At 38.5% G+C, this 13,447-nt stretch overlaps 1 protein-coding gene across 1 annotated transcript in view; it reads left to right on the top strand.

Annotated features, from left to right (window-relative positions):
- Window positions 1–13,447, top strand: part of LOC131109833 (protocadherin-15-like) — a 184,547-nt gene that overhangs the window by 140,185 nt on the left and 30,915 nt on the right. Inside the window, exons 28-30 of the mRNA XM_078788842.1 lie at window positions 2,309–2,418; window positions 5,417–5,557; window positions 10,715–10,842. Coding sequence (XP_078644968.1) covers window positions 2,309–2,418; window positions 5,417–5,557; window positions 10,715–10,842 — 379 coding nt within the window. The remainder of the gene's footprint in view (window positions 1–2,308; window positions 2,419–5,416; window positions 5,558–10,714; window positions 10,843–13,447) is intronic.

Raw genomic sequence — 13,447 nt, 5'->3', positions numbered from 1 at the left:
TACTTTTCCACTTTCTCGCTGACATTTGACAATGCACATACTAAATTATTGCTAAAAAAAAAAAAGTCTATACAGTGGTGTGAAAAGTGGTATCTTTGCCCCGTTCCTGACTTTTTGTGACTTTTTTGTCACACTTAAATGTTCAAGATCATCAAACAACTTTAAAATTTTAGTCAATGACAACACAAATAAACACAAAATGCAGTTTTGAAAGGAAACTTTGTATTATTAAAAGAGAAAAAAAATTCAAACCTACATGGTCCAAACCATCACACTACCACCACCATATTTTACTCTTTGAATGATGTCTGTACACACGCCTGGCAAAAAATTTCAACATTTGTCTCATCAGAAACGATATTTTCTGGCAAAAAAATCCAACTTAGCCAACACCTTGACCCTAATTGTACGAAAAAGTGGTATCTTTGCCCTTTTCCTGACTATCTGTGACTTTTTTGTCACACTAAAATGTTCAAGATCATCAAACAACTTTAAAATTTTAGTCAATGACAACACAAATAAACACAAAATGCAGTTTTGAAAGGAAACTTTGTAATATTAAAAGAGAAAAAAAAATCCAAACCTACATGGTCCAGACCATCACACTACCACCACCATATTTTACTCTGTATATGATGTCTGTACACACGCCTGGCAAAAAATTTCAACATTTGTCTCGTCAGAAACGATATTTTCTGGCAAAAAAATCCAACTTAGCCAACACCTTGAAAATAGTCTATACAGTGATACGAAAAAGTGGTATCTTTGCCCTTTTCCTGACTTTTTGTGACTTTTTTTGTCACACTTAACCCACAAATAAACACAAAATGCAGTTTTTGAAATGAAACTTTGCATTATTAAGGGAGAAAAAAAATCCAAACCTACATGGTCCAGACCATCACACTACCACCACCATATTTTACTTTTTATATGATGTCTGTTGTGCACACGTCTTGCAAAAATGTCAACATTTGTCTCATCAGAACGATATTTTCTGGCAAAAATTAATGAGCTTTAATGTTTTTTTTGTTCAGGAGTGTTTTTTGTCTTGGAACTCTGCCATGCCAGCCATTTTTGTTCAGTGTCTTTCTTATGGCGGAGTCATGAACACCGATCTTAAATTTTAGTCAATGACAACATAAATAGACACAAAATGCAGTTTTTGAAATGAAACTTTGTATTATTAAGGGAGAAAAAAAAATCCAAACCTACATGGTCCAGACGATCACACTACCACCACCATATTTTACTCTTTGGCGGAATCATGAACACTGACCTTAACTGACAGACAAGGGGTTGTGGGGTCTTTTGTGACCTCTTGAATTAGTCTAGAACATTTTCCAGACTGATAGAGCTTGATTACTTTTTTAATTTTAATAACAAAAAAAAAAACTTTAAAAACTGCCTAATGTTTTCGGTTGTGTCGTGCAAAAAACGTGCAAAAAAATTCAGGAAGGGGGCTGTCAGGTTCAAACTCCTGTGACACTTTTAAAAAGACTTAAATACAGAAGTACAGAAGAGACAAACAATATTCAAAGTTACTCGCAGCGAGGTTGCACGAGCTGTATTTGTGTGTGTGTATATGTGAGAGTAATTACTTTTATTATTTTATGAGTTCTTATCTTGGCATATTCTTGCAGGATTAACATGAACATCTGCAGGGTTGATGTTGGCGCATCCAGGCACCTCCAGGACCTGGGGGGTCTGATCAGGGTCACTTTCTATTGTCTAAGCAAATGAATATAAGAGTGATAACTAACATTATATTCATTCTATCTACATTTTATTCTAACAGGGGGCAAACACATTTCCATATTACTGTAATTCCACCCAAGTCATTTATCCGTGACATATGCATCTGTTATATAACGACGATTAGTTGCAGCCATTTGCTAAAGCAAACTTAAAAGGGGTTTTGTCCTCCAGCCACTTATGGGAGTCAGCTGCGTATAAAAACACACACACAGACCGAGCTTCAGTCAATCATCGCCTCGCTACGAGATTTGCTTGACACCTGGAAATAATTATTGCCTCGCTTTCTCTCAACATCGTTTTCACTCGTGCTTCTTCAAAGTATAGCTGACTTCTGCGGGTCGTTTATAGGGTACAGATTCCGTATAAAGGATGTTTTTAGCTACACAGTAAGGACAGAGGAGGGCTAAATTGGACACACTTGACAGATTTCAAATCTCAGTTGATCGCGTCCGAAAACCTCCAGAGGAAGAAGATGGAGAACGAGGGCCCCGAGTCTTAGTATACATATTTAATGTTACTGACGATAGCTGTTGCTTGACTGATATGTTCCCAGGTTTCCGCCCGTGAGCGAGGAGGCTCCAGTCGGAACTCCAGTGGGAGTCATCTTGGCGGCTGCTGTCAATCAAACCATCGTGTATTCCATCATTGAGGGCAACGAGGGAGGTGAGAATATGCCAGAATGTTTATGCAGCGCCTTAGTTCGAGTACTTTTTATGTGGCCATTTGCGGAACCACTATGTTTTTTGAAGGTTGTTTCATTACCGTATTGACCCGAATATAAGACACCCCCCAAAAAAAAATTTTTTTATAAAAAAAAAAATTGCCAATGACTGGAGACATCTTAACAATGCAATCAAGGCTCATTAAATGTTTCTCTCTTTTGTTTGGTTTAAAAAAAAAAAAAATTATAATTTTTTTTTTTCCAAGACTTGACAAAGTCTTGAAACGAAAAAAAAACTGGATGAAAAAACAGTGATTTTTTCGTCCAGTAATAATTAATAATTTTTTTATAAACATTTTTTTATATATATATATAAAAAAAAATTGGTCCAGTTTTTTTTTTCGTTTCAAGACTTTGTCCAGTCTTGAAAAAAAATAATATAAATTTAAAAAATAATAATTTTAAATTAAAAATAATTTAATAATTTTAAATTATAAAAAAAATTATATATTTTTTTTTCAAGACTGGACAAAGTCTTGAAACGAAAAAAAAACGGACCAATTTTTTTTTATACATAAAAAAAATGTTTGTAAAAAAATTCATAAAAAAACATTTTTATAAAAAAAATTTTTTTTGTTTCAACACTTTGTCCAGTCTTGGAAAAAAAATTATATATATATTTTTTTTTTATAAAAATTTTTTTAAGCCAAACAAAAGAGAGAAACCTTTCACATTTAATGAGCCTTGATTGCATTGTTTGGATGGCTCCAGTCCTTGGCAATTTTTTTTATAAAAAAAATTTTTTTTGCATCTAAAAAATTTTTTTTTTGCATCTAAAAAATTTTTTTTTTGCATATAAAAAATTTTTTTTTTGCATATAAAAATTTTTTTTTCAAGCCAAACAAAAGAGAGAAACCTTTCTTTGTTCCAGTGGGTACATCTGCCCAGTGGCCTCACCTATAAAGCTTGCGTATGCACAACACAGAGCCGAATAGCTGTGTACACAGTTTGTGTGTATGATCTATAAAAAACACAACCTGATGTGAGAATGTACACACACACACTTTGTAGCTAGCATATGCATTTTTTGAGGACATAACAAAAAGGTCATGCACATTTGAAGTGATAAGTTTGATAAAAAACAGAGAAACTAGCTCACTAAAAAAAGAAATGAATGCCTTCATATTGGACCTCCATCACTGTTTTATTTGTCCTGGAGTTCTACAAATATTTTCAGTGTTTCCACTTCCATTTCCACGGCCTTATTCATCCTTTTTGTCCTCCCCACCAGCCGTGATTACCAATGACTGGAGCCATCTTAACAATGCAATCAAGGCTCATTAAATGTGGTCATTCATGAGAGGCTTTGCATTGACCTTCTATGATGAAATGGGGGCACGGCAAGGGCGGAACTTGAGGCGGAGTTACGTAGTTAAGATTGCATGAATATTTTTAGAACTTTTTATAAATAGAATTTTTATAACACTTTTTATAACTCAAATATTATAACTATTCATTCATTTTCTACCGCTTATTCTCATGAGGGTCACGGGTGCTGGAGCCTATCCCAGCTGTCTTCAGGTGAGAGGCGGGGTACACCCTGGACTGGTCGCCAGCCAGCCAATCACAGGGCACATATAGACAAACAACCATTCACACTTACTGAGTCTTTTGAGCTCGCATAGTAGTCAGTTAATATTCTGCATCATACATTGGTAGTGTATTGTCTGGTTGATTGGCACAATACTCTTACTGTAGTACTGTATCTATATACGCAGTATATGTATTTACATTCCAGCATCCATTTTTATTCATTCATTCATTCATTTTCACGAGTGTCTTGGGGGTGCTGGAGCCTATCCCAGCTTTCTTCGGGCAAGAGGCGGGGTACACCCTGGACTGGTGGCCAGCCAATCACAGGGCACATATAGACAAACAACCATTCACACTCACATTCATACCTATGGACAATTTGGAGTCGCTAATTAACCTAGCATGTTTTTGGAATGTGGGAGGAAACCGGAGTACCCGGAGAAAACCCGGCCAGAGATGGCAGAGGATGGAATCGAACTCGGGTCTCCTAGCTGTATGGCCTGCGCGCTAACCACTCAGCCCATAATACAGTCATTAAGTTTCAAAAATTCATAATTTAATAAATTGATCGCTGTCTTGTGGTTGACTATAGCCTATTATTAGTCTAATCAAATACTACAATACATTCATTCATTCATTCATTTTCTACCTCTTATCCTCACGAGGGACGCAGGGGTGCTGGAGCCTATCCCAGCGGACTTCGGGCGAGAGGTGGGATACACCCTGGACTGGGCGCTAGCCAGCCAATCACAGGGCACATATAGACAAACAACCATTCACACTCACATTCATACCTATGGACAATTTGGAGTCGTTAATTAACCTAGCATGTTTTTGGAATGTGGGAGGAAACCGGAGTACCCGGAGAAAACCCACGCATGCCGAGGGTGGGATTGAACCCTGGTCTCTTAGCTGTGAGGTCTGCGCTAGTATAGATATATATTTTCTTTTTTTTTTTTTAATTAGACTTGTGAATAAAGAAAAAAAAACGTAAACTACATTAGGAAAGCAGGAAGTGAACAAATGTAACAGTTACTGATTGTAAAAGTACCAGATGGAGGGGTAGGATTTAATAAGCTTTGCTTCTTCCTACTCCTTTCGGACATGTGGAACTGTGAACTGATTATGTGATGCATTCAATTGTAATCTGATGCATGTTCAAATGAAATAAAACCATTACCATTACCAAGTACATTTTTATAGATGAGGCCCCAGGTCATTATTGTGTGTGAGTGACAGGAAGAAATGCTCTTGTCTTTTGTCAGACTTTTTTCCCTCCAGCTAAAATATACACATGGGTCTTATATTAGGGTCATTACACCTGCATTTGAAGTTCAACTTTTCTGCTTTATTTAAATTCACTTTACAACCTCACTACAATATTTTTTCACCGCTTCCTTCCTGCAGGCATGTTTGAATTAAACGACACAACGGGACTGATTTCCACAGCCAGGATGCTGGACTACGAGACCAACTCCAGCTACGTCCTCAAGGTGGAAGCTGACTCCATGAGGGTGGTCTCCTCCAACCTCCGAGCTCCCTCCAAGAGTAAGTCAGTTAATTTAGTCGGGGACTTGGTATCCTTTGAGGCAGGGGGGGAAGATGTGTCATGCCGGCATTGACAATTAACTCCCAGGCGAGTATTTCACTGTCAAACGAGGACACCCCTGGGATGCGCAGCGTGATAGCGGAACAGATCGACACCTCGGCGTCGGGGGAGCTCAGAATGGTTTCTACCCTTTGAGGCTGTTTTCACACATTAGCATTAGCATTTCTGTGTTGCTTGCTGTAATTTTGGTTTCGTCTCTTTGGTCCGTGCAGCGTTCACAACGCTCTTTGCAAGTTTATTTCACGTCTAAGCTGGTAAATACAGAATTCAACCCAGCGGGAAAAAAGTATTTTGGAATATTTTGTAAAAAAAAACATTCATTCATTCATTTTCTACCGCTTATCCTCGCTGGAGCCTATCCCAGCTGTCTTCTGGCGAGAGGCGGGGTATACCCTGGACTGGTCGCCAGCCAATCACAGGGCACATATATACATAACATATACATATACATCATCCTCTTGGCTTGAACCAACCTTTTGATGGTTTAAGCTAGAGCCTATCCCAGCTGTCTTCGGGCAAGAGGCGGGGTACACCCTGGACTGGTGGCCAGCCAATCACAGGGCACATATAGACAAACAACCATTCACACTTACTGAGTCTTTTGAGCTTGCATAGTAGTTGGTTAATATTCTGCATCATACATTGGTAGTGTATTGTCTGGTTGATGTGGCACAATACTCTTACTGTCGTACTGTAGCTATATATGCAGTATATGTATTTACATTCCAGCAGCCATTTTTATTCATTCATTCATTCATTCATTTTCACGAGGGTCACAGGGGTGCTGGAGCCTATCCCAGCTGTTTTCTGTTTATTCATTCATTCATTTTCACGAGGGTCACTGGGGGTGCTGGAGCCTATCCCAGCTGTCTTCTTTTTATTCATTCATTCATTCATTTTCACGAGGGTCACAGGGGTGCTGGAGCCTATCCCAGCTGTTTTCTGTTTATTCATTCATTCATTTTCACGAGGGTCACTGGGGGTGCTGGAGCCTATCCCAGCTGTCTTCTTTTTATTCATTCATTCATTCATTTTCACGAGGGTCACGGGGGTGCTGGAGCCTATCCCAGCTGTCTTCTGTTTATTCATTCATTCATTTTCACGAGGGTCACTGGGGGTGCTGGAGCCTATCCCAGCTGTCTTCTTTTTATTCATTCATTCATTCATTTTCACGAGGGTCACGGGGGTGCTGGAGCCTATCCCAGCTGTCTTCTTTTCATTCATTAATTTTCACAAGGGTCACGGGGGTGCTGGAGCCCATCCCAGCTATCTTCTTTTTATTCATTCATTTTCATGGGGGTGCTGGAGCCTATCCCAGCTGTCTTGTTTTTATTCATTTTCACGAGGGTCACTGGGGTGCTGGAGCCTATCCCAGCTGTCTTCTTTTTATTCATTCATTCATTCATTTTCACTAGGGTCACAGGGGTGCTGGAGCCTATCCCAGCTGTCTTCTTTTTATTCATTCATTTTCACAAGGGTCACTGGGGTGCTGGAGCCTATCCCAGCTGTCTTCTTCAGGCGAGAGGCGGGGTACACCCTGGACTGGTGGCCAGCCAATCACAGGGCACATATAGACAAACAACCATTCACACTCACATTCATACATATGGACAATTTGGAGTCGCTAATTAACCTAGCATGTTTTTGGAATGTGGGAGGAAACCGGAGTACCCGGAGAAAACCCACGCATGCACGGGGAGAACATGCAAACTCCACACAGAGATGGCCGAGGGTGAAATTGAATTTGGGTTTCCTAGCTGTGAGACCTGCACGCTAACCACTCGTCCACCGTGCAGCCTTGTCCAAAAACAGCTATGGGAAAAAACTTGTATTTCTTTGTTTGAATCTGTCTATCAAGCCTCCATCCATGAGTTCTGCCCTGCAAGCGTCCTAATTGATGGTCGACTCCCTGGCTTTTTTCTTTAATTATAGTGTTTACCACATGCTGCGTGCATTTCATTTAAACAATTTGAATCTTAAGTCCTCCGTCGGGAATAAAGCTTTGCATCATTGTGTTCATTAGCGACTCCCTTCACTTCTCGTCGACCCACGTTGTGTAATCAGGCAACAAATCAATAGTGTTCTAACAACACGCTTCTCCTATTTTCTGACTTAAGTGAAGGTTTGAATCCTAAATGTTGTTGATCAACACTCTTTGTTGGTGTAAAAGTCAGATTGTGACTGCTTGGGTGACTGAGCTTGATTCCACTGACCTCAAGTGGGACCATATTAATCTTGACTCTGATGTTACCCCCCCCCCCTCAACTTGAAAAGGCCATATTTTTTCAAATTAGTGCAGGTCCAAAAACAATTGTGGCTGTCTGCAACCTCCACAAAATGGCCGTATCTGGTCAGCATCCAGCAAAATGCTGGCCACCATCCATTTTTAAGTATCAATGTCTAAAAATATGATTGATTATGGCCCATATGTGCTTAACTGCTTACTGTATTGAACCGCTATAGAACCAACACGCCCAGGTGTTAAGACAGACGAAAGTTATCAAGTTCATGTATTTTTATATTTGTTATTTTGTGATTAGATTTTAGATTTATATATATATATATAGTTATATTTTTGTCAAATATATATATATATATTTATTATATATATAGTTATATATTTATATATATTATATATGTAATAATATATAAATATATAATATATATAAATATCACAAAAATTGAATCAAATATAATTATTAAATCAAATATATATTATTATATATAATATATATATTTGATAGTCACAAAAATATAATTATATATATATAAAATTATATTTTTATAATATTTATATTATATTATTATTGTATTTATTATATTTATTATATTTATATATTATATTATTATATATTTATTATTTTTTTATTTGTTTATTTATATTATTTATTTTATATTATATTATATTATATTTATATTATTCTATTTATATTTGATAGTCACAAAAATCTAATCACAAAAAGCATGTACTTGATAACTTCCGTCTGTCTCAACACCTGGGCGTGTTGGTTCTATAGCGGTGCTATAGCGGAATGATATATATATGATATATATATATGATATATATCCGTATATGCTGAATCAGCCTCAGGGAAGCATATCCACATATAAGGTCTCTTTGGTCCCATATATATATATATACGTATATACTATATATATATATATATATATATATATCAAAGTGGCCCCCAGTTCCTTTGGCATTTCAGTATTCAGCCCATGTTCCAAAAACGTTCCGTCTGTCGTGGAATAATTCCATTAGCATTGGTGAAGAGAAGAAATAAACTTTTGGGAACAGGAATATGAATAGGAAGAATAAGAATTATTCTTCCTATTGCTTTTGGACACGTGGAACTGTGTATTAAATTATGTGATGTATTTCATTGTAATTTATATGCATGTTCAAATAAAATGAAACCTTCACCATTACCATAGATGTGTAAATATCAAACACGCTGCCCTACCCTGTGTGAGGGGAGAAGGTGATAGAAGGGGGGGGGGGTGCAAGGGAATTTGCAGTTTGGACCAGATGTAAACATCCCGTGTTGTCGCCTGCAGGTACAAAGGGTAATAGGTGCTGAGCTGCTATTTTGCCACCTGCCGACAGCCTAAATGTGATGTTCCTAGCCAGCAGGCATTAAAAGTTTTTAAATTTGAAGCCGCAATCTCTCTTTTTTTTTTTTTTTTTCCTTCATCTTTCCTGCCATGGGGTATCAAGTCAAGCCTGCAGGTCTTGATGGCGGGTCTTATCTTTTTTGGTGACAAGTGGGATGTACTGTATTTGACTGCGACGTCAAATCCAGTTTTTAAGATGTCTTAATATGCGGCATTCCAATTGCTTTTTGCTGTCATTGCTTTCATTGCTGTCAAAGCGGGGGGTTTATTTCGGTAATATGCAAAGAAAGGATGAGGCTTGAACAGGAAGTAGGTGATAATTGGACACAGGTTATTTCCATAAAAGAAAAAAATATTGTGGAGTATAACAAGTTTTTTACATTAATAATTATATAGAGGGGTTGCACGGTGGTTGAGTGGTTAGCGTGCAGGCCTCACAGCTAGGAGACAAGGGTTCATTCCCACCCTCGGCCATCTCTGTGTGGAGTTTGCATGTTCTCCCCGTGCATGCGTGAGTTTTTTCCGGGTACTCCGGTTTCCTCCCACATTCCAAAAACATGCTAGGTTAATTAGCGACTCCAAATTGTCCATAGGTATGAATGTGAGTGTGAATGGTTGTTTGTCTATATGTGCCCTGTGATTGGCTGGCTGGCCACCAGTCCAGGATGTACCCCAAGACAGCTGGGACAACCATTCACACTCACATTCATACATCTTTACTGATTGTAGAAACAAAGTATTTCTATCTGTGATTAATTATGAGTTAACTTTGTACAAAATGTGATTAATTTGTGATTAAATATTTTAGGCGAATGATAATTTTAGTGAGTGTGAATGGTTGTTTGCCAAAATTTGCCCTGTGATTGGCTGGCCACCAGTCCAGGGTGTACCCCGCCTCTCGCCCCAAGACAGCTGGGTAGGCTCCAGCACCCCGCGACCCTCGTGAGGGTAAGCAGTAGAAAATGAATGAATTCACGAATGAATGAATAACATCAATAAGAATAATACAAGAAATGCTGGAGCCTATCCCAGCTGTCTTCGGGCGAGAGGCGGGGTACACCCTGGACTGGTCGCCAGCCAATCATAGGGCACATATAGACAAACAACCATTCACACTCATGTTCATACATCCTTATTGATTGCAGAAAAAAAGTCTTTCTATCTGTGATTAATTATGAGTTAACTATGTACAAAATGTGATTAATTTGTGATTAAATATTTTAGGCGAATGATAATTTCAGTGAGTGTGAATGGTTGTTTGTCTATATGTGCCGTGTGATTGTACCCCGCCTCTCGCCCCAAGACAGCTGGGATAGGCTCCAGCATACCCGCGACCCTCGTGAGGAAAAGTGGTACAAAATGAATGAATGAATTAATTAATTATATAGAGGACACTCTTCGATCGAGTCATTAATTGGAGAATTTCTGTATTTGTTGTTTTGTCTTTCGTATGCAAAAATGACGGTTTGTGTGCGTTTCAGGTAACACCGCCATTGTGACGATTGACATCCAGGATGAGAATGACCACTCGCCCGTTTTCACCACACCTCTTTTCATCGGAGGAGTCGCAGAGGACGCCAAAACCTTCACCTCGGTCTTGCAAGTGCAGGTACCATCTTTCACTGAAATCTACTCACATGCATCTGCAAATATCCTTTCTTGATGTTCATAGTCAGTAGTCGGTAGAAAATGAATGAATGTATTGCAATATTTGATTTGATTCATAATAGACTATAGTCAACCACAATACAGCGATCAATTAATTAATTTATGAATTTTTGAAACTTAATGACTGTATTATGGACTGAGTGGTTAGCGTGCAGGCCGCACAGCTAGGAGACCTGAGTTTGATTCCACCCTGTTTTCCACCCTGTTTTCTCAGGGTACTCCAGTTTCCTCCCACATTCCAAAAACATGCTAGGTAAATTAGCGACTCCAAATTGTCCATAGGTATGAATGTGAGTGTGAATGGTTGTTGTCTATATGTGCCCTGTGATTGGCTGACTGGCCACCAGTCCAGGGTGTACCCCACCTCTCGTCCTAAGACAGCTGGGATAGGCTCCAGCACCCCCGCGACCCTTGTGAGGATAAGCGGTAGAAAATGAATGAATGTATTGTAATATTTGATTAGACTAATAATAGGCTATAGTCAACCACAAGACAGCAATCAATTAATTAATGTATGATTTTTTAAAACTTAATGACTGTATTATGGACTGAGTGTTTAGTGCGCAGGCCACACAGCTCGGAGACCCGAGTTTGATTCCACCCTCGGCCATCTTTAGCCGGGTTTTCTCCGGGTACTTCAGTTTCCTCCCACATTCCAAAAACATGCTAGGTTAATTAGCGACTCCAAATTGCCCATAGGTATGAATGTGAGTGTGAATGGTTACAATACACTACCAATGTATGATGCAGAATATTAACCAACTACTATGCAAGCTCAAAAGACTCAGTAAGTGTGAATGGTTGTTTGTCTATATGTGCCCTGTGATTGGCTGGCTGGCCACCAGTCCAGGGTGTACCCCGCCTCTCGCCCAAAGACAGCTGGGATAGGCTCCAGCAGCCCTTGCGACCCTCGTGAGGATAAGCGGTAAAAACTGAATGAATGTATTGCAATATTTGATTTGACTCATAATAGGCTATAGTCAACCACAAGACAGCGATCAATTAATTAATGTATGAATTTTTGAAACTTAATGACTGTATTATGGACTGAGTGGTAGAAAATGAATGAATGAATGTTTTAATTTTCAATTAAAATCCTCTTGTCAAATATTCCGACTTCTCCAAACCACAAGGGCATGGAGCTAGATTAATTGAAAGTAGATATAGTGTATCAGTGCTTGGTGTTTATTTAAGCACAGATAATATTCTGTAAAAAAAAAAAAAAAAAAAAAAACATTCCTTGTGGGATTACGCTGCGTCTGTCCCCGTATCGACTTGTGTTTATCAACTAATTGGCATATCTCTCGGCTGTCTCCAAAGTTACATCACTCTGAAGGCTTTCCTTCAGTAAACAATGACACCTGCTTTTGGTGCAATTTTAGAATACCTTTGCGGATGCAAAATGGGTCATCACGTCTCTCCTTCAATTTTTAAAAAAAAAAGTGTAGCACCGTGTTTTAATGAGCCCAGATGCCACAGGAGACACATACGTGGTCTATGGTAGAAAAAAAAAAACACTTTAATATTTGATTATGTTTTTTTTAAGATCATTCTTAGATGTCCCTTGCTTCATTTGATCACAGTGCTGAGAGAGAAATATGAGATGAAGAAAAAGAAATCCAAGAGATCCAAGTCTCCCTGGCAAGCTTGACATCTGTTGCAAACACATGACAGGACATGGAGGTCGCGTGTTAGAGACAAACCGTAACTCCACTTCTTTTGGAGAAGAGTCTTCTACATGTAAATGATCTAAATGACTTGCTTCCCGCTGGGTGCAATTGAGAGTCATTCAGGAGGACGTGAATTGAGGACGCTAGACTAGGGTTGATGGACTGAATATTATGGAGGACGGGTTGAGAGAAATGTCAACATTTTGTCTGTATTTATATACAGTGTAACATATGAATATATGTTACACAATAATATATAAATATACCGTATTTCCTGGACTATAAGTCACACTTTTTTTCATAGGTTGGCTGTTCCTGTGACTTATACTCCAGAGCGACTTATAAATGAAAAAACTGTTTATGTTACATGAAGACAAACAACCATTCACACTCACATTCATACCTATGGACAATTTGGAGTCGCTAATTAACCTAGCATGTTTTTGGAATGTGGGAGGAAACCGGAAACCTTGACTTCCAAGAGGACGTAATGTCTGTTTTGGTTAAGTAGTTTAAATAAATTACCCGCAAAAAATGTGACTTCTACTCCAGTGCGACTTATGTATGTATTTTCTACCTAATTATGCATTTTTGGCATTGTGCAACTTATACTCCAGTGCGACTTATGTATGTTTTTTGCTACCTAATTATGCATTTTTTGGCCTTGTGCGACTTATGTATGTTTTTTTCTACCTAATTATGCATTTTTGGTCTTGTGCGACTTATGTATGTTTTTTGCTACCTAATTATGCATTTTTGGCCTTGTGCGACTTATACTCCAGTGCGACTTATGTATGTTTTTTCTACCTAATTATGCATTTTTGGCCATGTGCAACTTATACTCCAGTGCTACTTATGTATGTTTTTTTCTACCTA

The sequence above is a fragment of the Doryrhamphus excisus genome, unplaced genomic scaffold (genome assembly GCF_037039965.1).
Source record: "Doryrhamphus excisus strain RoL-2023G ecotype Guam unplaced genomic scaffold, RoL_Dexc_Guam_v1.1 HiC_scaffold_24, whole genome shotgun sequence".
NCBI classification, from domain to species: domain Eukaryota; kingdom Metazoa; phylum Chordata; class Actinopteri; order Syngnathiformes; family Syngnathidae; genus Doryrhamphus; species Doryrhamphus excisus.
The sequence above is the reverse complement of the archived record's forward strand: the minus strand, read 5'-3'. Positions and strand labels throughout refer to the sequence as shown.